Genomic DNA, 24588 nt, shown 5'->3' with positions numbered 1-24588 from the left:
CCGAGAGCGTTGGTGCAGAAAATTCAGACCGATAATCAAAATTATAGATGGTAAAGGTTTTGTCCGTCCATCCATTATCCGAACCGCTTATCCTGCTGTCAGGGTCGCGGGGATGCTGGAGCCTATCCCAGCAGTCATTGGGCGGCAGGCGGGGAGACACCCTGGACAGGCTGTCAGGCCATCACACAGGGCGCACACACACACACACACACTCTCTCATTCACACCTAGGGGCAATTTAGTATGGCCGATTCACCTGACCTACATGTCTTTGGACTGTGGGAGGAAACCGGGTCCCCCGCAGGAAACCCACGCAGACACGGGGAGAACATGCAAACTCCACACAGAGGATGACCTGGAACGACCCCCAAGGTAGGACTACCCCGGGGCTCGAACCCAGAACCTTCTTGCTGTGAGGCGACCACGCTATGACAATATCGCTTTGATAGCTGCCACGGTCAGGAGTGTCTTACTGTGCGTCCCTTATGCCTGCTGTGTGAAATGTCCCAATGAGATAAAACCCTTTCTTTAACAAACTATGTCATAAGAACAGCAATACAACTACCATCGTTGGATGCGTCTTATTTCCATGATAACACGTTCAGATTTCATGGCAATTGGATATAGTGTAAAAATCACTAAAATTGATTTTATTTGTATAATGTGTAGGAACCCTGATCATTGCAAATATATATATATATATATATCTTTTGGTCATTGTCTATGTCACTGGCCTCTATATAAATTACTTCCACTGTACTCACTGTGTGTTCAGACAGTATGAAGGTCTGAATACGCAACCTGTTTCACGACCAACACAGAGTGTATGTAAAACTTCACCACATTATTAGATAAAACCTCACACATTAAATGTCTCATGTAGTCTACTACTACTGCTACTGCTACTACTACTACTACTGCTACTGCTACTTGCGGCTGCTGCCGTTAGGGGTCGCCACAGCGGATCATCCGCTTCCATTTCTTCCTGTCTCATGTAGTCTACCTATGGTGTAAACACAGCCGCCTTAGAGCCCTGCACAAAAGCCTAAACACTACTTTGACATTTTTCTTTGGATTTCATCTTTTCTGAATAAGTTCAGACTACTCAAAAAACGGGGTCCTTCAAACGCCACCGAAACAACCAAAACACATAAAACTCGTGCATTTCACAGAATAACCTACTGTTGCTTTATTTGAATAGGGACATGGTTATCAATCAGTATCCTCGTTAATGTCGACCAGGAATCTATTGGGGGGGGGCAACTTTCACTGTAGAAAAGGGAATAACCGACATATTTTGACTTACTAAAGCTCCGGGTGTCTAACCTCGCCAACCCTCAGTGTGAATTCAGCCGAGCGTGGACAAACCAAGTACACTGTAATGCAGTGACCGCCTGTAGAAAAGGGGTAAGGGATCACACACTGCGACAACTCTTCAAAATTTTCCATTTTCAAAGTCACTTCCTGTTACTCTCAGAGTCACGTTTCTTCACATCCGTCTACTTTCCCATCACGCACAGGGCGGCGCTGCTCTTGGCCTTTCCCATGGTGAACTTGACCGTGCCGCTCATGTCCACGTTGGTGTTTTTCAAGGTGAGTTTGTGGACCGTCCCGTGGTTCTCCAGGCGAACCGAGGGGTCGGCCCGAAGGGTCTCCCCGTTCAGAGTCCACACGGGCGGCTTGCTGATGTCCACGGACACCTCGCACTGGAAACACGCCTGCTCGGGCTCCGTCACCGCCACGTCCTCCAACTCCTTCACCATTACAAGGGCCTGGGCTAAGGAGGGAGACAACCGGTACAGGGTTAGATTAGGCATGTGGTCCTCAATCAGGTCCTCAGTATCACCTGCACTACTGTTCTTCTATTCTGCCAGGTAGTTCATTACATTCACCTGCCGTGTCTGGTATCCAAGCCCACAGTCAAGCAGGTTTAGCCCTGGAGCAACGGGTCACTCACTACAGGTAAATCACTATGTAAATTATTCTGCACTACATGTTTAAATTAGAGCTGGGAAACGCGACCATGCCTTTAAATATGACAAACGTTAATGGAGTAATGTTGCCACCTAGCGGTAATTGGTGAGATGACATGAATATAAGAGCGAATGGTTTATAGCGACAAGCCAAATAATTAAATCAAGTGGACGCACAGCGGAAGTTGGACGAGATTGTGTGTGAATTTGAGTATTTTAGTATATTTGGTAGGAATAACAGATTTATGAAATGACAGGGTGTTTTCGTGAATGTGCACGAGTTTTTTTTAGGGTGAAATTCACAACCAAACGCCGAGTAATGGATAGCTTACCTTGGAGACATCAAACCGTAAGTCATTCAAATGACCTTAATGTTAAAAGAGGGTGTCTATTGCTAGCTAAAGCCACCCCCCCCTTTTGTCATTACCTTCTTTTCATCTGTGCTCTTTCCCGTGATTTAAAGCGAACTGCGTCGCATGTTAACGGCACGTGCTGTAAAGTTTGGTTTATTTGATTGACAGACGTGATGACGACCACATCTCGGCAAGCTTCAGGCCTTTCGGTTGTTGTGCGCATGTTGTGGCGCGCAGCATCGTAACAACACGAATAAGAAAATAAATTTCAGCGTAGTTTAGCCTTATTTCTCCAGCAGCTATGTTTCTTCATTCCAATGCAAGTTATCTTTGCAGCCTTGAAAAAAATTCATAACTTTAATGAGAGACAGCATACGTAGCAGTCCACTGGTACGGGTGGTACGGGGTCTTGGTGGAAAAGGGGGGTACATATATAAGTCTTCATGCCACCGAGACACTTAACCCCAAACGCTTCAGATACTGGACCTGGAAAGACTTTTATCTCTAGTAACAATCAGGAACACTTTGTCATGCGTTTGCGTACATGACATGAAATGAAATGCCGTTTCCCACAGCAGTACAACGCAAAGACAAAAACACGTCCAAAAACTACACGAACACACATATCCAAACTAACACGTATATTTAAAAAATAACATAAAAAAATAACTGTCCAAGGGAACGAACGCCAGCCAGGATGTCTGTCAGAACCGCCGGTCTGCATGGGCTAGCAGTTAGCTTAGCCCGCCCCGCTTCCGCGTCGTGTCAGACTGCCCTCGGCGTTTCCTCCTCGGGCACAGCTCCAGGCAGGGGCCGTGGTCCCCGGGCCCACCAGACGAAGCAGACCGAGCTCTCCGAGCCGATCCAGCGCCAGCTCTCCCAGACAGACACCCTCGACACGCCTCCCCGTGCTCCACACGACGACATCAAAACACCACAGTCAACGCCAGGCGAGGCCGTCGCCAGACCTCCCTCGGTTATGTCGGAACTGCCGGTCTGCATGGGCTAGCAGTTAGCTTAGCCCGCCCCGCTCGCCCAGCGCAGCCATCTTCCCACACCGGAAGCGGATCAACAAATGTATATCAACAGACCAATGTAGCCCTGTGTATGCGATCCATTTAACCTTTATTTTACTAGGCACGGATCCCTTTTGGCTGATCGACGAAGGAAAAGTCAGGGCAGTAAAACAGGCAGTCAGTAAAAATGACAAACAAAACAAAAAGACATACCACAATCACAGTAAAACAAGTGTAACCGGTTATTTTGTTGCCCGGTGCGGGATTCGAACGGGATGTACTGCACCACAAGGCGACATGGGCTACTGTGTCTTATTAGTAGTTTACACAAGATTTTAGCTGGTGGCGGCTTCCTCCTTCGTGCTTAAAAGCATGACTTACTGTAAAGGACATTTGCAAATGTGTATTGACCTGAGATTTGTGATCGTGTACTGATGTTTTCAAACGTGTCCACGTTTGCAAATTCGTTCTAAAACTTGCAGATGCGTGCTGATATTTCTGAATGGGTATTCAGATTTGCTCGTGTGCCAGTAGTTGCGTACGTGTGAGGCAACTCCGTTTCCATGTTCCTTACATGTTCTCCCATCAGCCTCCAGCTAGTGGGGAACTTGGGCCATCCTTCATGCAAAACCCCGTCTTCCCAACCTACCTTCCACTAACAGCTTGGCGCTGGACGTGTGCTCCCCGACCTGGATGCTGTAGGTGCCCTCATCCGTCACAGCCACCTCCCGGATCACCAGTTTATGGGAGCAGCCGTCGGCCAGCATCTCCAGCCGATCGGAGGGGACCAGCTCCTCCGTGCCCCGGTACCAGGAGGCGTCGCAGCGCGGCGTGGACACGGTGCACTCCAGGATCACGCGGTGTTTCTCCAGGGCCGTTCGGTCACGCAGAGGCTTCACGATGGAGACCGGGAGCTCTGAGGTACATGAAAAATAAAGTTAAAAAAAGATGGGAGATCAACAAGTTAACAGGTTAGGAAATACACTCTAGAGATCTCTTCAGGTCAAACCAGGGCTGGGCAGTGATTCAGTATTACCTTTTGTCTTCTTTCATCAGCTATTATATTGGAATGAAATTTAAATGGCGTTTTATTATTAATATATTATTGCCTAAAATTTGTTTTTTTTACAGTAGTTTTTGAAAACTAGTTTTGGTTTGATAGTACCAGACAGCTTAATGTGATGAACCTCAGTTGGATTCATAAACATGGTATTTTTGCACATGTCAGCAAATATTGTGTAAAATTCCCTATGACTATTGTGATGTTTTCCATATCGCCAACCACTAGGTCAATCTGAAATTAAAAGAGGATGCCTTTTTTCGTTTCTTTTTTTTTGTATAGGCAAGCAATAGTATTTTAGTAACGAGTAAAGATGTTATTCAGACAGGATTTGCTGCAATATTTGCAAGATTTGATTCTGAAGCAAAAACGAAACATTGCCAGGTAATTTTATTTTTTCCATTGGCATGATGGCACAAGTAGACAAGTTGCACCGTGTGTGTGTGTGTGTGTGTGTGTGTGTGTGTGTGTGTGTGTGTGTGTGTGTGTGTGTGTGTGTGTGTGTGTGCGTGCGTGCGTGCGTGCGTGCGTGCGTGCGTGCGTGCGTGCGTGCGTGCGTGTGCGTGTGTTAAAGACGCATTAAGCTAAGACTATGCACTTTGTTGGACATTGTTTCATCTCAGTCATCAAATCCTGTGAAAGTGACACCACATTGCAGTGAATAGATACATAACTCCTGCCTTTTTAGGGGCATCATTTCTTCTTTGGTTACACAGGTATCGTGATGTATCGTAGATGATTGTCTTGCAGTGTGTTGAGTATCGCAGAATCGGTGTATTGCGATACCGTCGTTATCATGGGCAATGTATTGTGATAGTATCATGAGTTACTCTGTAATTCCCACACCTAGTATGTATACATTTCAAACTGGTACTTTCGTCAAATCCACCAGTAATTATCTATTATATTGGAAGAGTGGTTGTCACAGTAATAGAAATAATCGTGGCTATCGTCTCATTTTGTAACATTACTCTAATAGTAGTGGTGATAATAGTGGTCTCCTCTGGTTGAAGGAAAATATCTTTAACACCAGCCGGTAAATGTTCTGCTTAATTACATCCAGAGAAATGGATGAATGAAGTATTCGGCAGGAAAACAAACTCACCTTCGACCTCGAGGTAGGCCGTGGACTCGACGTCTTTAGCAGCGAAGCGGATCTCCCCGGCGTCCTCCGCTTTGACATTACACATCAGCAGAAAGTGCTTGGTCCCTGGAAGAGAGATTAAAGTTATGATTTAAATACAGAGAAAACAATACTATATCACTTGCATGCTGCTTTATATTTGTTTTTATTAGGAAAAATAGCATCTGTATAACGCGTAAGGGACTGTTTATTGGTAGTGGTCTGGTTTGACATTTGAAATCCACTTTTCGCAACAAATGTGGGAAGTACTTTAACCATTAAAAGAAGTGTATTCTCCAAAAATTAAAACAGGTAAAACAACAGAATAGTCTCAGAAGATTATAATGGGTAAAAATAAAACAGGATAGGAGACGTTGCACAAAAGTGAGCCTGTTAAAATTAAGTTTTTAATGATGATTTAAGCTGCAGAGGAAGTAGTTGACCGCTCATGTCCATCGTTTAGCTTCTCCTGACCTTCCGTGCGGATCTTGATGGTGCTGGTGGGCCGTATCTTATGGCCATCCTTGTACCAGTCGCCCGCCACATCCGCCAGGGACACCTCACACATGAAAACAGCGTTCTGGTCCTCCTGGACGTAGAGGTCCTCCAGGTCCTGCACCACCTTCAACTCATGCTCTGCAAAGTTGTTAGAGAGGTTTGGGTCAGGGATAATGGATGCCACTCACAGTGAATCAGAGCTATACTGATTATTTAAAGTAGTATGGATCTACAGTAATGCCTCCCAAGATGCCAGGAGCACTGTTCCGAGATGCCGTTTCTCAAAGATAAATGTCTCTTGGAGGGGGGGGGGGGATCCAATGACTCTTCTGAATAATTATATCATTAACCTTTTAAATAGTCATTTGTTCTAGCCAGTCAAGTCTCCATCTTTCCAGAGTCATTTACACGTTTGATGGTTTGAAGGCACCACTTCCTCCTTACAGCCTCTTGGTGATGCTGTGACATCATCTAACATGTCAGTAGTTCACACATTAAAATTACTGTCATCTGATTTTCCTAGACTCTTTCTAAATCCGTTGAAATATCAGTAATTAGCTTCAGTGTCACAAACATTATGCATAAAATTTAGAATTATTTATTGAAATGTAGATGATTTAACAGCATAGTTAAACAACATAGTTTCTTTAAGGTCCTTAAAAAACAGGTGGTAGAGCTGGGCAATATATCGGTATTATACTGATATCGTGATATAAGACTAGGTATCATCTGGGATTTCTGATATTGTAATATCGTGATATGAGACTACAGTAAAGACATGCAATTTTCTGAACTTATTAGACTGGACATCATATCCACATTATTAATGAGTGTTAATCAAAAATGTCATCATGTTAATATTTTGTGAGAGCACCAATAGTCATCTCTACAATATTGTCAAACTATCGATATCGAAATATTCAGTCAAAAATATCGTGATATTTGCTTTTGTCCATATCGCCCAGCCCTAACTGTTGGGCTTCTTCTCCAATGCACCTCTGCTACCCGATTCTTAAAGTTGAGCATAGTTTTAACCATGAAACCCACCATAAATTTCCACTGAACAGGAAGTGCGTAGTTCTCCGGTGTCACATGTGTAGGTGCCGGAGTCGGCCATCGTGCACTGCAGGATCTGGCAGAAGCGTTTCCTTCCCATGGAGTAGATCCGGTGATTTTTCCCCGGCTTCAGCTCGACCCCGTTCTAGTTTGGACAAGAAACAAGACTGAAACATACAATTTCAGACATCTGAACGTTTGCCCTATTTCTGCAGCATAACCAATCGACAAAGGGTGCAGTTAGCCCATTTGTTTTATACGTTTTTGATTAATCAATCAATCAATCAATCTTGATTTCTATTGCAAATTTTGTACATTGAAATGCAATGCACTTTGCATTAAATGAAAGTGCACTTGTAAAAAGATGGTTGTGTGCACAAGTTCATTGTGATCAGTGACCAACAGCTCCAGTGAGGCGTCGGCTCACTCGGCCATAAGGCTCGGTTTGATTTAGCTTGTGTTAGTCTAATTGCTCTACCTTCAGCCACTTGACTTCCACATTTTGCCTGGAGAATTCACACTCCAGGGTGGCGGGAAAGTCCTCCTCAACTCGAACATCCGACAGGTTTTTCAGGATGGACACTGGCGTTTCTGTCAATCGGTCAACAGTCTGTCAGTCAGCACATCAACACAGTCTGTCTGTCTACAGATGTACTGAGAACGTCAACAGCCCACCAGCATGTTTCCCCTAATTTCCACAGGGGGCTGAAACCCTCCCAAAGGTGAAATCTGTGAGTGCATTACATCAAGCCATTTGGGGGGGCCTCATTTTGTCATGAGAAATCGTCCCCAATACAGTCGTGAAAAGCTTGGAACACCAATATATTCAATTTGGTGTTCGATTTTTAGAGATTCAATTTAATGTTGTTACCTTTGACAGTGAGCCTCGCGGTTGTGCGCACCCCCTCGGCAGAGAAGATGATGGTGCCTGTGTCCTCCAGGGTGAGGTTGGACAGGGTGAGGCCATGGACCAGCCCATTGGTGCTTACCCGCCACTGGTTGTTGGGTTTGACCCGGATGCCGTCCTTCTGCCACACCCCCTCCACGTCCGCGTGGGAGACCTCCACCTCGAAAGAGGCGGTCTCCCGTTCAAAGGTCTCCTGGTCGCTGAGACCCTTACGGATGGAGATTTTGCGAGCTGCAGGAAGGGAGATGCCGAGGGGTTATTGGAAAATAGGGCTGCAGACTACCACATGCCTCCTCCAATACATGTGGGAGTCGCCAGCTGCTTCTTTTCACCTGACAGTGAGGAGTTTTGCCAGGGGGACGCAGTGCGTGGGAGGATCACGCTCTTCCCCCCAGTTCCCCCTCCCCCCTGAACAGGCGCCCCGACCGACCAGAGGAGGTGCTAGTGCAACGACTAGGACACATACCCACATCGGGGCTTCCCACCCGCAGACACAGCCAGTTGTGTCTGTAGGGATGCCCGACCAAGCTGGAGGTAACACGGGGATTCAAACCGGCGATCCCTGTGTTGGTAGGCAACGGAATAGACCACTACGCTTCACGGACACCCACTGGCTTTCTAACTGGTTCTCAGGTACCGGCAGTACTGCTGGTTCCTGGAAAAATCTGTCAATTTGATAATATAATTTCCAGGTCCCAGGAAAGTGATGGAAAAATTTTGACTCTGGATTTTTTTCAGAGTTGTCGTCAGATTTAAACAGTATTTATCATAATGCGTCCTGAGTGAATGCAGAAATTAAACTGTAGTTAAACCAGATTATAAAAGGCACTGTCTAAATCCAAGGTGGTCCTCTGTACATTAAAACTTTTCTTGGGAGGTGACTTAGTGACGTTGCCAACATGCCAGTCGACGCACTTCTTCACAGCGTACTTCTGTTACTGTAGATTGAGGCAGCAGTGTGGCTATCGACTCAGTTACAAGGGTAACCAGAGGACATTCAAGTATAGTCAAGGCACAGCTGAGGTTAACATGTGACAAGGAAAAAACACCACACCTTGGTCCTGGATCCATTTTAGTCACAGGATCACTCAATACGCTATTGTGTGACTGCATTGCAGCACTTTGCAAGCCTTCGGGTCCCACCGGGGACCCTGGACTTTGGTAGCTATTCTTAGTATCTGGTGGCAAGGGGCTAAACTGCAATTGTATGAGCTGGTCAGGATAGTAAGTCGGTGATTAAAGCTGCTAGGAGGAGTTTGTCGACTTCATGCTGTCCTGTTGACTAAAGCGATAGTGTTTCATGGAAGAACTACCTAATTTTGCACTTTACATAAGCATTGCCGCTAGTTAGAAAGATCTCCATTCACCCTTTACCACCTTGTGCATTTGTTGTGAAGTGATGAGAGGAGAGTATAGTCTTTCTTTGTTATTTGAGAGAAAGATGTAGTGATGCCAGGGGATGGATTTCTCGAATTGTGGCTGTGTATCACACATCTGTGTGCCGTAAATCGTTTTCATCAGATTTCCCGGGAAGTCCAACCTGGAGGCAAACATCCATCTATCACTTCATTATCCAAGCTGCTTATCCCAACCGGGGTCAGGGGATGCTGGAGCCTATCCCAGCAGTCATTGGGCGGCAGGCAGGGAGACACCCTGGACAGGCCGCCAGTCCATCACAGGGCCGACACACCGACATTCACACCTAGGGACAATTTAGTACGGCCCATTCACCTGACTTACGTGTCTTTGGACTGTGGGAGGAAACCAGAGCACCCAGAGGAAACCCACGCAGACATGGGGAGAACATGCAAACTCCACACAGAGGATGACCCGGGATGACCCCCAAGGTTGGACTACCCCGGGGCTCGAACCCAGGACCTTCTTGCTGTGAGGCGACTGCACTAACCACTCCGCCACCGTGCCACCCAGAGACAAACATTTGGAATCATAATATCGCAATACCTGATCTTCTCGCTGATGGTCCCATTTGGTTATGTCGGTCATAGAGAGGCATTACAATCAACTAGAGATGGGTAATCAGTGAAAAAGTCCTCATTGCAGCTTTAAAGTGCCATAACCATAGTCCACCCTCTAACTTCATGCTAAACAATTCAAACAAGATAAGGTTGAGGATCAAAACCAAAGTAGTGCAATTGATTTTCAAATGATTCAAAACTTGAAACTTGACCCTCACAGGACGTCTGAAGAGAGGCCTTAAACATGTAATTGTCCCCCACATAAACCCCGTACTTACGCTCTACGTTAAGCTTGACCTGCGTTCGGTCATGCAGGGTCTCGCAGCGGTAGGTCCCGCGGTCAGACAGGGTCAGGTCACGGATGATCAGCTTGCGTCTGCAGCCGTCCTGCGCCAGCGTGTGCCGTGGCCCCGGCTGGATGACCACCCCCTGCCTCATCCACTGGACCTCGCCCGTCTCCAGACTGACCTCCGTCTCCAAGGTGGCGTCGCCGAACTCCTCCGCCATGACAGCCTCCATCCTCTTGGTGAACATGATCTGTGCCTCTGACCACAAACAGAGAGGGGTGCAGACAGGTGGGGGTGACATTTCTCTCCACAGAGAAACTACCAAGACTCACGGTGAAGTCATAAAGTTTTGTGTAGATGGTCTTAAACTGTAGAATAGCCTCCCATTGAAAATGTGAAGATACTTCAACTGCTTTTATGATTTCACCATAAGGTGACATATTCTATTTGTACATATTGGCTCTTAATCTGCCATTGGTGGATGGGTTTTATCTTCTTGAATTTAATTATTTTCATTCATTCATTCATTCATTCATTCATCTTCAGCCGCTTCTCCAGGGTCAGGTCGCGGTGGCAGCAAGCTAAGTAGGGCACTCCAGATGTCCCTCTCCCCAAGTAAGACCCTCCAGCTCCTCCTGGGGGATCCCAAGGTGTTCCCAGGCCAGATTGGACATGTAGTCCCTCCAGTGTGTTCTGGGTCTACCCCGGGGTCTCCTCCCAGTTGGCCTTGCCCAGAAAACCTCCAAAGGAAGACGCCTAGGAGGCATCCTAATCAGATGCCCGAACCATCTCAACCAGCTCCTTTCGACGCGAAGGAGCAGCAGCTCTACTCCGAGCTCCCTCCGGATGTCTGAGCTCCTCATCCTATCTCTAAGGCTGAGCCCAGACACCCTACAGGGGAAACTCATTTCAGCTGCTTGTATCCATGATCTCACCCTTTCGGTCACTACCCAAAGCTCATGACCATAGGTGAGGGTTGGAAGGAAGATTGACTGGTAAATTGAGAGCTTTGCCTCCCAGCTCAGCTCCCTCTTCACCACAACGGTCCGGTACAACGTCCACATTACTGCTGATGCTGCACCAATCCGCCTGTCAATCTCCTGAGCCATCCTACCCTTACTCGTGAACAAGACCCCGAGATATTTGAACTCCTTCACTTGAGGCAACAACTCATCCCCAATCTGGAGGGAGCAATCCACCATTTTCCAGTAGAGAAACATGGCCTCAGACTTGGAGGTGCTGACTCTCATCCCAGCCATCTCGCACTCAGCTGCAAACCACCCCAGTGCGTGCCGGAGGTTGCATTCTGATGAAGCCAACAGACTTACTTTTGGTTAATTAATTTCAGTTTGATTCATATTCTATTTTATGACTCGTTTATTTTTTCATCAGTCTATTATCATGCACCTTCACTTAATGTAAAGCTCATTGCATTGCTTGTTTTTTCTTTTTTTGGACCCCCCCCCCCCTTTTTCCCCTCCATCGTACCCTGCCAATTACGCCACTCTTCCGAGCCATCCTGATCTCTACTCCACCCCCTCTGACGATCTGAGGAGGGCTGCAGACTACCACATGCCTCCTCCGATAGTGGCCAGCTGCTTCTTTTCACTTGGCACTGAGGAGTTTCGCCAGGGGGACGTAGAGGAGGCACTAGTGCAGCAACCAGGACACATACCCACATCCGGCTTCCCCCCCGCAGACACGGCCAATTTTTTCTGTAGGTACACCCGACCAAGCCAGAGGGAATACCGGGATTCGAACTGGCGATCCCCCTGTTGGTAGGCAATGGAATAGACCACCACGCCACCTGGATGGCCCTCGAACTGCATTTTAATCTCCAAAATGTGCTACGTATACAGATAAAGATTGATAAAGCAATCGATCGATTGATTGATTGATTGATTGACTGACATGAAACAATCAGATGAAAGATGCCGATGGTTTAATAATCCCTGTAGGAAAACATAACAGCACCCATACTTTCACTCAGGGCACTGGGGCAAAAAGGCAAAATTATTGTTAGTCTAGGAAATTCACTTTCAAGAATAGCAGATATTATAAATAACAACACACTGAAAATTTCAATATTCTACTCCAGTGTTGTTTGCTTTACTGATCCCAGAGCTCTTTTAGCTTGTCAATATCGCCCAACGCTGACTCACCCTGTACTTTAAGGCAGGCTTTGCTGATCTTCCCCTCCACCTCGGCGGTGATCTTGGAGCTGTCCAACATCTGGCACTTGCTGATCATCAGCGTGTGGCACAGGCCGTTGTGCGTCGCCTGAAAACGGCCGCCAATGGCAATGGCTTCGTTGTCCATGAGCCAGACCAACTGGACATCCTCGGGTGAGACCACACACTTGAAGGTGGCATTTTCGCCTTCCAGCACGGTGGTGTTGTGGAGCTCAGTGAGGAACTCCACCACGCGCGGCACTGAGGCGACAAAAGAGAGAGATGGGAAGAACGGGTAGAGGAGGAGAGAAAGAAGTGAGAGAGGACATGAGGAGGAAAGGAAAGAGAGCAGTGTTTGTGAAATGAAGAGAGCGTGTGGTTCCCACATGGTTGTGGCTTAGTGTTTATCTTGGCACACAAACTTTAAAAAAAAAGTTTCTTCCTTTTTTTCCCCAATTGTACCCAGCCAATTACCCCACTCTTCCAAGCCGTCCCGGTCGCCGCCGCCGCCGCCGATCCAGGTAGGGCTGCAGACTACCACATGCGTCCTCCGATACATGTGGAGTCGCCAGCCGCTTCTTTTCACCTGACAGGAGTTTCACCAGGGGGACGTAGTGCATGGGAGGATCACGCTATTCCCCCCAGTTCCCCCTCCCCCCTGAACAGGTGCCCCGACCGACCAGAGGAGGCGCTAGTGCAGCGACCAGGACACATACCCACATCCAGCTTCCCACCCGCAGACACGGCCAATTGTGTCTGTAGGGACACCCGACCAAGCCGGAGGTAACACAGGGATTCGAACCGGCGATCCCCGTGTTGGTAGACAACAGAATAGATGACTACGCTACCCGGACGCCCCCTTGGTACACAAACTTAAACTTCTCAACTTCTCTTAGTCTATATCTCTGACATGCAAAAGGTAAAATGTTGACCGTCATCATAAATCCAAACAGATGCACTTAAAGAGCGACTCCACACTTTTTATTTTCTTCTCTCTGTTCTATATTTTGTTGTAGTGCTGTTCACTTGGAAAATACATTGATGCTGTCCATATTGTCAGCAGTTAAACACAAATATGCCGGTTCTGCTATTTTCTCACAAACTCTGAAATGAGCAGGAGGTGTTCACTTGGAGATGCTCACGTGTACAACAGCAGTTGTACAAAGATCTACATCATTGTTTGCCACAGAATAAAGGATTATTCATGCGTTACACTTTACAGAGTCTGCTGACTCACACGGGACAGATACAGATCGCACTCTGACTTACTCTCGACTGTCAGCGTTGCCGCCGTTCTGTCGTCTTTAGACTCGCAGGTGTATCCCCCAGCGTCCTCCTTGGTTAACCGGTGGATGGTCAAGCTCCGCTCCACTCCATCGGCCCGGATGGAAAACCGCCGGCTGGGAACCACCTCAATCCCATTCCTCAGCCACTGGACGTCCGCTTTGGGCTTGGACACCTCGCAGCGAAGGGTCACCATGCCGTCGGCGTGGGCCACCGTATCTCGAAGCGGCACCGTGAACTTGATCCTCATTTCTACGGCGTAAAATCATCGACGTTAACTTGGTGTTTGTATCCAAAGGCATTATTAGTAAATATGGTCTTTTGCTGGCAGGCTAGCATGGTGGCTAATGATGCAAAGTAGATGGTAGGCTAGGCCAGTGGTTTTCAAGCTATGGGTCGTTACCCACAAATGGGTCGCAGCAGGGGGCCAGGCGGGCCACGGGGTGTCACAATAAACACATTTTGTTTGGGGACAGAGAGGAAAAAACACAACTGCACTGCCACAAAAATACTTTCAAGTCAATAAAAACAATACAATGATTCAAGTGTATTCCAAAATCTCACTTAAATAAGGTTTAATGTTGACATGCTGTGTCTGTTTCATTCGATCATTAGTAGGCCTTAAATGAAGACTGAAAAGGGTAATACTGCATTTTTTTTTACACGTAATGAGAATTTATTGCTTATTTTAATGCATTAAATATTTGCAGGGTCCCGGGCCAAAAAGCATCTCCACAGGTGGGTCACGGCTTTAAAAAGTTAAGGAACCCCTAGGCTCTCCAAAAATGGTCCGCTGCAGAAGGTGGTTACCCATTATATGTACTGTTTAGGGACAGCAAGGTTGTTATAAGTAGTGTAATTGCGCTTAAAATCTACATTTCAGATATTTCAAACTGTTGCAACATGGGGGAAAAAAACAATAGAGGTGTTCACTTGACCTCCCCAAAATCTCTACCTTCCCCAAAGACAGCCAACAGTCTGGCTAGTCCTGAATCCTTACCCAGCTAAAACACAGAGACACTCTGCAGGAAGTAAGTACTGGGAAAAATGGGGGAAAATACTCCATTGCAAAGCGTATTAGCAAAACCTCAACTGGCCCAAAATAAATAAATAAAATAGGATGGATTTGACCTTTGACCAACAGGCTGAAATGGATCTGATCGGTATTGACGTCACAGGTGTACTCTCCGGCATCGGAGCGCCGCAGCGGGTCGATGGTGAGGGTGCGCGAGTGGCCGTCCATGCGGGTTTTGAAGCGTTCGCCATCCACGGGTGTCCAGTCTCTCAGCCAGCGCACGAGAGCGCTCTCCTTGGACACCACGCCTGTCAGGGTCACGCTCTCCGCCTCGTAACCCATCACCACCATGTGCTCCTCCTTGTTGATGAAAGTGACCGGCAGCTCTTTGGAGAAAAGGGAAAGAGGTGTCTCAACATCTACATTCTTTATGGCGACTCTTGATTTTATCAAGGACTCGTGTTGCTGTTTAAAAAGTCGACATGATCAAAACCTGAAATGTACCACTCATCTGTTGTGTCTCTTTAACATGTCATATCAAGGGCTGGGCAATAATTCAGTATTATATTTATCATCTTTCAGTGGAATTGCATATGGATGAAATTTGGATGTTATAGTGATGCACAGTTTTGTCTAAATTAATAATGATGAGAATCTGTTCCCTAAATTTTCTCCAAAAATGAAGTCTGTAAATGTTAGTAGTATCATTATACTTTTTTTTTTGGATTTTTTTTCTTCTTCTTTTTCTCCCCAATTGTATGCAGCCAATTACCCCACTCTTCCGAGCCGTCCCGGTTGCTGCTCCACCCCCTCTGCCAATCCGGGGAGGGCTGCAGACCACCACATGCCTCCTCCGATACATATGGAGTCGCCAGCCGCTTCTTTTCACCTGACAGTGAGGAGTTTCACCAGGAGGACGTAGCACGTGGGAGGATCACACTATTCCCCCTCAGCTCCCCCGAACAGGCGCCCCGATCGACCAGAGGAGGCGCTAGTGCAGCGACCAGGACACATACCCGCAATCCGGCTTCCCACCTGCAGACACGGCCAATTGTGCCTGTAAGGACGCCCGACCAAGTTGGAGGCAACATAGGGATTTGAACCAGCGATCCCTGTGTTGGTAGGCAACAGAGTAAACCGCCATGCTACCTGTATGCCTATTGAGTAGTATCCTTATACTTTACATTACCAAACAGCCGAATGTGTGATGAACCTCAGTCGGCTTCTTAAACATGATATGTAAGCAGACGTGGTGATGTATATCGATATCATTTGAAATTCCCTTTGATAACTGTGATGATGATATTTCCTACCTCGCCCAGTGCTAATCATATCTAATACCTTGAATCCTGACCATGCTGACCATCTTGTCGTCCACAGCATCGCACACATATTTCCCGGAGTCGGAGGGCTGGATGTTTGAGATGATGATCTTCCTCAGGGTGCCGTAGCTCTCGATGTAGGTGCGGGAGTCGCTGGTGAGGGGCCGGTCGTTGCAGTACCACTGGACGGGCGCGTTGGCGCGAGAAACCTCACAGGCCAAGATCAGTTCATCTCCCGCCACCATCTCCTGGTAGTCTGGGTCATTTGAGTTACCAACGATGGTCACCGGGGGCTCTGATATTAGAAAAAAAAGCGAGAGAGAGAGAGAGAGAGAGGTTATTTTCTCAACATTTATTTGTAAACCAAATGATGCACACTGTAAAGTTTTTAGTGACATTTTCAAATCAAGATAGAAAATATACAATATAACCCTGCATATTCATCCACTTTTTAAATGTATTCAGCAGGTGAAGGTGAAACACTGACTAAGACAACTCCGTTTTACCTTGAACAGTGACCTGGAAGGTAATTTTGTCATCTCCAGCATCCAAGAAGTACTCTCCTGAATCTCCGAGCTCGGCGTTGAGGATGACCAGGGACCGGAAGGCCCCTTCTTCCTCCTCACAGAACCTCTCGTCGTCCTCGATGCGGCGGCCATCTTTGTACCATTTGGTGAGAGCGTTGGCCCTCGAGAGCTCACACTCCAGCACGATATCGTCAGAAAGCAGAGACTTCAGGTCCGTCTTAGTCTCTGACTTCCTTAGGATCTTCACCGGAGCCTCTGAGAATACAAGATTGCATCATGTGAGTCACAGGTATGGTGATATGATGGTGCTTTGGTAAAATGCGCTGATCTTTTTAAGGGCTGATAAACTGTCTAACCATAATTTTTAACTTTAACATCCAATGCTACGAATAAGCTTCCTGTTTGCACTGGATGTGGGAGTGTATACTAACTATGCATAAAATAGTGATGGTGTCGGTTTACAGGCATCCTGGAAAACCTGGAAATGTATAGACTAGTTTTCCAGCTATGTAAAACACATAGAAAATGATAAAATTTGATTGAATGTCCTGGAAATATTGAATTTATAGAAAATTGCTAACAAAGGTTGAAGTTTTGGGGGCGTTGTTGTTCAGTGACCAGCTAAATGTTACACAGTCCATTTAGAGACTATTCAGTCTTAAGATGACCATCTGTCGGCAACAACTGTCTTACATTGTACATCTAAGCAAAACTCCTGGAAAATGTCCTGGAAAAGTACTGGAAAAATATTTCTTAAATAGAGTGGGAACCCTGTGAACCAAAAGATTTCAAACACTGCTGATGTGTAGTTCATCCAGAGGTTATTTGTCTTACCTGAAACTTTGACCTGGAAGTCAATGTTATCCTCAAGTGCATTACAAGTGTATTTCCCAGAATCCACTTGTCCTGGAGAGTGGATGGTCAAACGACGGACAAGTCCATCCTTGGTGATGCTGATGTTGCTGCTCTCCTGTAGCTCTCTTCCATCCATCAACCATTTCACCTCCGCGTTGGTGCGGGATACCGCCACCTCCAGTACGATTGGCTCCCCAGCAAAGCTCTCCACTTTTCCAGATGTCTTTTTGGGACAAGTGAGCTTCACTGGGGGTTCTGCGTGAAGCAAGATGGAGTTGTCATGTACTTGTTGAGAATGTTTGATAATGAGAATCATCAGAGATAAATGACTGAATCCTTATCAATCTTTAACATGCAGCTTACTTCATGAAAAGTCCTGATTTATCTCAAAAAGCAATACAGCTACTACAACTACCTCCAATACCACTCACCTAACTTCAAAACATGTCCGTGAACAAATGTGAACATGCAGCATTTGCTTATCACATTTCCTCAGGAAGCTTGTTCTAGTTTGCAAATACCAATATCTATCCATCCATCCATTGTCTTAACTGCTTATCCTGCTCTCAGGGTCGCGGGGATGCTGGAGCCTATTCCAGCAGTCACTGGGCGGCAGGCGAGGAGACACCCTGGACAGGCCGCCAGGCCATCACAGGGCCGACACACACACACACCCATTCATTCCTAGGGACAATTTAGTACGGCCAATTCACCTGACCTACATGTCTTTGAACTGTGGGAGGAAACCGGAGCCCCCGGAGGAAACCCACGCAGACACGGGGAGAACATGCAAACTCCACACAGAGGACGACCCGGGATGAACCACCAAGGTTGGACTACCCCGGGGCTCGAACCCAGGACCTTCTTGCTGTGAGGCGACCACGCTAACCACTGCGCCACCGTGCCACCCAAATACCAACATCTTTATTGTAACTGATTTTGAAAGTCATAACTTTATCTTACATAAGTGATCCATTAGTTATATCATGGCTTCACAAAATGTAAAACAGTTATCCTCGTGTACATCAATTGAAATACATGTTGCATACATTCATACCATCTTCACAGTACAACCTCACCTGTGATGGTCACCAGAAAGGTCACAGAGTTATTTTCAGTGTCACACACATACTCCGCCGTGTCCTCCATGCCAGTCGTGGGGACGACCAGCCTGCGTTTGGCACCGTCGACCTCCAGGATCAGGTTGGGACCCTCCTCCACCTTCAGACCGTCTCTGTACCACCTGACGGGGGCGTCCGACTGAGACAGCTCACATTCGAGCTCCAGCCTCTCCGAAGACAAGTGAGTCAACTCCAGCTGTGATTCACGAGGGGAGATGATCCGGACTGGAGGCTCTGATGCCGAGTTAGAAAGTTAAAGTGGAGTAGTTTATTTTTTAGATAGGTCATAAAATATCTAATATATCTATAACTTTTGTGACTGTTTATGTGTTGATTCATGTCACTAAATTTATATATTTTGTGTCTAAACTCATGTTCTGCAGAGTTATCTGCAGCATATTAGCAAATATAAGTAAATGTAGATATCTGCAGAAACTTATATTTACTATAGTGTTTTGTTTTTCGATTAGTAACATAAAATATACAGCACGATGGACTTTTGTAATGGTTTTAGTGATTAGTTTCTTTCACAGTAATGTTTTTATGTTTCTAATGACTACAGTGGATGCGTTTCATGGTGCATGTGGAGGGGGCTGCAGGCGATCACAGACTCCAACTCTAAACCCGGTGTGCCTATCAACACCTCTGCCTCTCTCCCGGGTGAGCTTAACAACTTTTCTGCCCGCTTGGAAGCACACAACTTGGACCCAGTGACAGCAGCACAGTGCCAACCTGATGAAATCAGTCTACAGGTGACAGAGGCTGATGTGAGTAAAACTTTTTTATAGGGTTAAGGCTCGTAAAGCTGCTGGCACAGACAGCATCCCTTCCCGTGTCCTCAAGGCATGTTACACTCAGCTATCTCAGGTTATTACTGACATTTTTAACCTGTCCCTGTCATTGTGTGTGGTTCCGCTGTATTAAGAAAACCACCATTTTCCCATACCTAAGAAAACACCTGTCTCTTGCCTTAATGATTACAGACCTGTTGCTATGACCTCTGTTATTATGAAGTGCCTGGAAAAATTGGTACTATCATATATAAAATATAACATTCCTGCTACCCTTGACCCATTAAAGTTTGCCTACTGTTCCAACAGATCTGTAGATGATGCTATCTCACTTGCTCTGCATACTGCTTTAGTACACCTTGAAAAGAAAAATACCTATGTCAGAATGTTCTTTATTGATTACAGCTCTGCTTTTGATACAATTATACCATCCAAACTGGTGTTGAAACTCAGAGGTCTTGGTCTGGTCAACTCTATCTGTAATTGGCTATTTGATTTCCTGACAGGCAGGCCCCAGAATGTGAGAATGGGTAAAACATACTCATCCACATTAGTTCTTACGACCGGCGCACCTCAGGGCTGCTGTCTCAGTCCCCTATTGTTCAGTCTTTTTACACTAGACTGTGTTGCCAAATATGAAAAACAACAGCATCATTAAATTTGCGATGACACCAGTGATTGGACTAATAGGCGACAGTGATGAGAGGGCCTATGGGAGGGAGGTGGAAGATTGAGAGAGCCAGAGCATAAGATTTGCATTGTATTCAAATACACATGACAATAAAGTTGAACTTATTTTGTATTCTAATACACTGTAGGTCATCTCATTGAACAGTGCCTCTTTTCGCTATATCTATTAATCTGGTTTGATCAGCTGTGTATAAACAAAATGGATCTTAGTCTTACCTGTGATGGTAAGCTGGAAGAAGACTGAATCTCCATCCGTTTCGCAGACGTACTCTCCGGAGTCTGCCGCTGTGCCGCAGAGGATGGTTAGCCTCCTGTAGGGCCCCTCTGAGGTCAGACGTATGTTTTCACTACCGTCCTCCACCTCTAGCCCATCCTTGTACCAGCGGACCTGGCCGCTGGAACGCGACAGCTCACACTGCAAATGGATCTCCTCCGACACATAGCGGTCCATGACAACGTCCTCCTTGGGGTCCGCGATCATCACTGGAGGCTCTGCGTTTGTGTTATGAAGAAGTGACGTGAAGAAAGGGTAAATTCATGCGATATCCTCGTTGCGTCCATCAGTAAGTTGTTAATTTTTTATTTTTAAAATGTTTTGTTTTTGGAGAGATTTTTCCCCATTTTTCTCCCCTATTGTACTTGACCAATTACCCCACTCTTCCGAGCCCTCTCTGCCGATCTGGGTAGAGCTGCAGACTACAACATGCCTCCTCCGATACATGTGGAGTCGCCAGCCGCTTCTGTTCACTTGACAGTGAGGAGTTTCACCAGGGGGACGTAGCGTGTGGGATGATCACACTAGATCCCCCCAGTTCCCCCTCCCCCCCGAACAGGTGCCCCGACCGACCAGAGGAGGCACTAGTGTAGCGACCAGGACACATACCCACATCCAGCTTCCCACCCGCAGACACGGCCAATTGTGTCTGTAGGGACGCCCGACTAAGCCCGAGGTAACACGGGGATTCAAACTGGTGATCCCCGTGTTGGTAGGCAACGGAATGGACCGCTACGCTACCTGGATGCCCAGTTGTTAATTATTTAGAAATGTTCATAACTGTGTTCTACTGGATCTGCTACTGTGTGCTACATTTATTCCTGGCATAGTTGATGAAGGAAAAGATGTATTCAAAGTTTGAATCTCCTCTATTATCTTTCAGATCTTCATAGAGGAGTTCCTTTACGGATTCAGTAGATCTGAACTATAGCTAGGTGTTTCTAATTTGTGTACCTCTCACACTGACAGTAAACGTAACGCTGTTGTTTCCTGCCTGGCAGGTATAGTTGCCAGCATCTGCGGTCTCTGCAGACCGGATGATCAGCCTCCTCATGGTGCCTTCTGACTGCAAGGTGATGTTATCGCCGGCCTGGATCTCACAGCCATCCTTGTACCTGCGAAACGGTAAAACCAGATAATCATAACACTTCTGATGAACACCCAGTCTCATTAAGTGTCTGTTTAGTAATGGGTCTCTGAAATCTTTATGACTGAATTCCTGGTGACAAGATTATAGTGTTGGCAGTGAAAACACTTACAGAACCATTAAAACATGTCTTAGTCAAATAGGACAACTTGTAAGCTTTAAGTAAATCATTGTAAGTGTTTATTTTAAAATGGGAAACTGTATCCAGTATAAAGTATGGTATCGAAACACAAATCAGTGTGTACTGGGGCTTCTTGGCAGGTTTAGAGGTACACATGAAATAAAAGCTGGTCTCTATTAATAGCCTATTTTCTATTAAGTGTAAATTGATAGTGGTTGTTGGAATAAATAGCACATGTCCCATTGGACGTTAGGGATCAACCTTATAAATAATAAAGGACACGAATCCTTTAAACAATGGCTTTTTAGATCCCATGCACGGTTTGATATAAATATGATTTTTTGGTATATTATATTAATCCCCATGGGGAAATTCCTCTCTGCATTTAACCCATCCTGGCTGTGTAGCTAGGAGTAGTGGGCAGCCACCGTGCAGCACCCGGGGACCAACTCCAGTTCGTCTTGCCATGCCTCGGTCAGGGGCACAGACAGGAGTATTAACCTTAACATGCATGTCTTTTTGATGGCGGGAGGAAACCGGAGCACCCGGAGAAAACCCTCTGCAGACACGGGGAGAACATGCAAACTCCACACAGAGGACGACGACCCAAGGTTGGACAACCCCAGGGTTCAAACCCAGGACCTTCTTGCTGTGAGGCGACAGCGCTAACCACTGCGCCACCATGCCACCAAGATTACAGGGATTACTGACTGTACACATGACATGTAGTCACAACTCACACTGGAGTCAATGGCAGGTAATGCTGGTGTATATGACGATGTCCTAAAATATCACCAAGCCTAAAGAAGTTCATATATTTAACCCAAATATGCTAAAACCCTACATTCAAGTGTAGGTTGTATATTCAGGGGGGTAAATAATATGTATCTGGTTTGACCACAGCTGGATTTAGGGTACAAAAGTGGTATAATTCCGTACTTTGGATTCTGGCAGTGGATTCATCAGAAATAGATGCTGAAAGTTAAGTGCAAGAAGGCAATTATATCTGTTTTATGTGGAATTTGAAGGCATTACCCATGATAAATACTACTACTAGTAATAATGTTTATTGTCTGACCAGCTACGAGTAAAACATTGTGTCTGTTCCCATACCATACAACGATGGCATCCTCTTTGGAGACCTGACAATGGAGCACCACGGGGTCCAGCTCCATGCTGCTCTTATGGAGGTCTTCCGCTGGGATGGGAGTGAACTCCACAGGAGGACCTGGGCAGAAAGAGAGGAGAATGAGGGAGTAGCGGAAGAAGTTGCAGAGAGAGGAAGGAGGGCTGGGTAAGTGAGCCTTTAGGAAGACTTCAGAGTGATTTGTAATATGTTGTCATCATCCCATGTTGAAAGAGTAGCTGCTAATTGAGTGTTGTTTTAACCTGCGTGTTGCACCTAAAAGATTACAGTACAAAACATTTCTGAATTTAGGTCACAGACAAAATAGACTAAGTTCAACTTTCAAACACTGTTCTGTGATCCTCCAACTATTTGGTCTTGAACAGAGGCTGCATTTCATAAATGGACATAGGCTCAATTCTAATCTCACCTAGTTCTGTACTGTTCATAGAGTCACACTGAAGTTATTTTTAAAGTTTCACCTAATGTGTAATGTGGTTTTTCCTTTTTGAATACTGATAACCTACTTTTTATACTGAGGTGTATATATATATATAACTTAGAATTTGTATATGCGTGAATGAGAGTGAGGACAGTGGAATGATGAGGATGCAAGGAGTAGAGGTGACGAAGGTGGATGAGTTTAGATACTTGGGGTCAACTGTTCAAAGTAACAGAGAGTGCAGAAGAGCGATGAAGACGAGTGTGCAGGCAAGGTGGAGTGGATGGAGAAGAGTGTCAGGAATGATTTGCGACAGAAGGGTACCAGCAAGAGTTAAAGGAAAGGTTTACAAGATGGTTGTGAGACCAGCTATCTTGTATGGTTTGGAGACAGTGGTACTGACGAAAAGACAGGAGGCGGAGCTGGAGATGGCAGAGTTGAAGATGCTAAGATTTTCATTGGGAGTGACAAAGGACAGGATTAGGAACGAGTATATTAGAGGGACAGCTCAGGTTGGACGGTTTGGAGACAAAGCAAGAGAGGCAAGATTGAGATGGTTTGGATATGTGCGGAGGAGAGATGCTGGGTGTATTGGGAGAAGGATGCTGAATATGGAGCTGCCAGGGAAGAGGAAAAGCAGAAGGCCAAAGAGGAGGTTTACGGATGTGGGAGGACATGCAGGTGGCTTCCGTGACTGAGGAAGATGTAGAAGACAGGAAGAGATGGAAACAGATGATCCGCTGTGGCGACCCCTAATGGGAGAAGCTGAAAATAGTAGTATTAGTACTGTTAGCATTCAGTGGAAGCGGCCACATAATGTGCAACAAGGTTTCTTGGGGACTTGGTTAACTCAGAAACTTGTGGCAAACTGGCAGAAGCATGATTGAATTCTAAGTCATCATGACTTAATTGCCTGCTCACAACAATCATTCCCAAACATAATCCTGTGAGTCACACCAGAACTGTTTTAACAGTTCTGAAGAATTGATAATTATCAATTCAAAAAATACACCGACAGGCTGTTTTTGTTTTGGACAGAGAGTCAAGGTCAAACATTTGAAACAACAGCTATTCACAGAGGAGACAAATAAAACACTAAATCATGGTGTTCGAGGTTTGAACATGGATTAGCCCAAAAATCAACAGACGTTTGACACAATCAACACCGACAACAAAATTGTTGACAGAAAAACATCAATCTACTCTTATTAGAACGTAGATCAGCGGTCAATACTGGTCACCTTTCACCTCCACCTGAAACGCAGCCACGTCATCTGCCACTTGGCAAGAGTACAAGCCTGAGTGAGAGAAATCGGCGGATTGGATAATCAGCGTCCTCCTATACCCATCCTCCGCCAGGTCTATCCCAGGCAGGTTGAAGATCTGCTCGCCATCTTTGTACCAGTAGACCTGGGCGTAAGGGTCTGAGACGTCACACTCTATGACTACTGGTT

General features: G+C 46.0%; 1 protein-coding gene across 1 annotated transcript in view; it reads right to left on the bottom strand.

Annotated features, from left to right (window-relative positions):
- Window positions 1-1176: 1176 nt before the first annotated feature.
- Window positions 1177-24588, bottom strand: part of obsl1a (obscurin like cytoskeletal adaptor 1a) — a 31267-nt gene continuing 7855 nt past the window's right edge. Inside the window, exons 7-22 of the mRNA XM_056301024.1 lie at window positions 22680-22794; window positions 21253-21413; window positions 20241-20516; window positions 18502-18777; window positions 17402-17677; window positions 16547-16822; window positions 16060-16335; window positions 12411-12680; window positions 10240-10506; window positions 7950-8216; window positions 7557-7669; window positions 7070-7223; window positions 5999-6160; window positions 5507-5611; window positions 3991-4257; window positions 1177-1776 (exon numbers count right to left, since the gene is read on the bottom strand). Of these exons, the coding sequence (XP_056156999.1) occupies window positions 1499-1776; window positions 3991-4257; window positions 5507-5611; window positions 5999-6160; window positions 7070-7223; window positions 7557-7669; window positions 7950-8216; window positions 10240-10506; window positions 12411-12680; window positions 16060-16335; window positions 16547-16822; window positions 17402-17677; window positions 18502-18777; window positions 20241-20516; window positions 21253-21413; window positions 22680-22794 (3539 nt within the window). The 3' untranslated portion in view covers window positions 1177-1498. The remainder of the gene's footprint in view (window positions 1777-3990; window positions 4258-5506; window positions 5612-5998; window positions 6161-7069; window positions 7224-7556; window positions 7670-7949; window positions 8217-10239; window positions 10507-12410; window positions 12681-16059; window positions 16336-16546; window positions 16823-17401; window positions 17678-18501; window positions 18778-20240; window positions 20517-21252; window positions 21414-22679; window positions 22795-24588) is intronic.

The sequence above is a fragment of the Lampris incognitus genome, chromosome 21, assembly GCF_029633865.1.
Source record: "Lampris incognitus isolate fLamInc1 chromosome 21, fLamInc1.hap2, whole genome shotgun sequence".
Lineage (NCBI taxonomy): Eukaryota > Metazoa > Chordata > Actinopteri > Lampriformes > Lampridae > Lampris > Lampris incognitus.
Note: the sequence above shows the minus strand (reverse complement) of the source record. Positions and strands in the feature narration are given on the sequence as shown.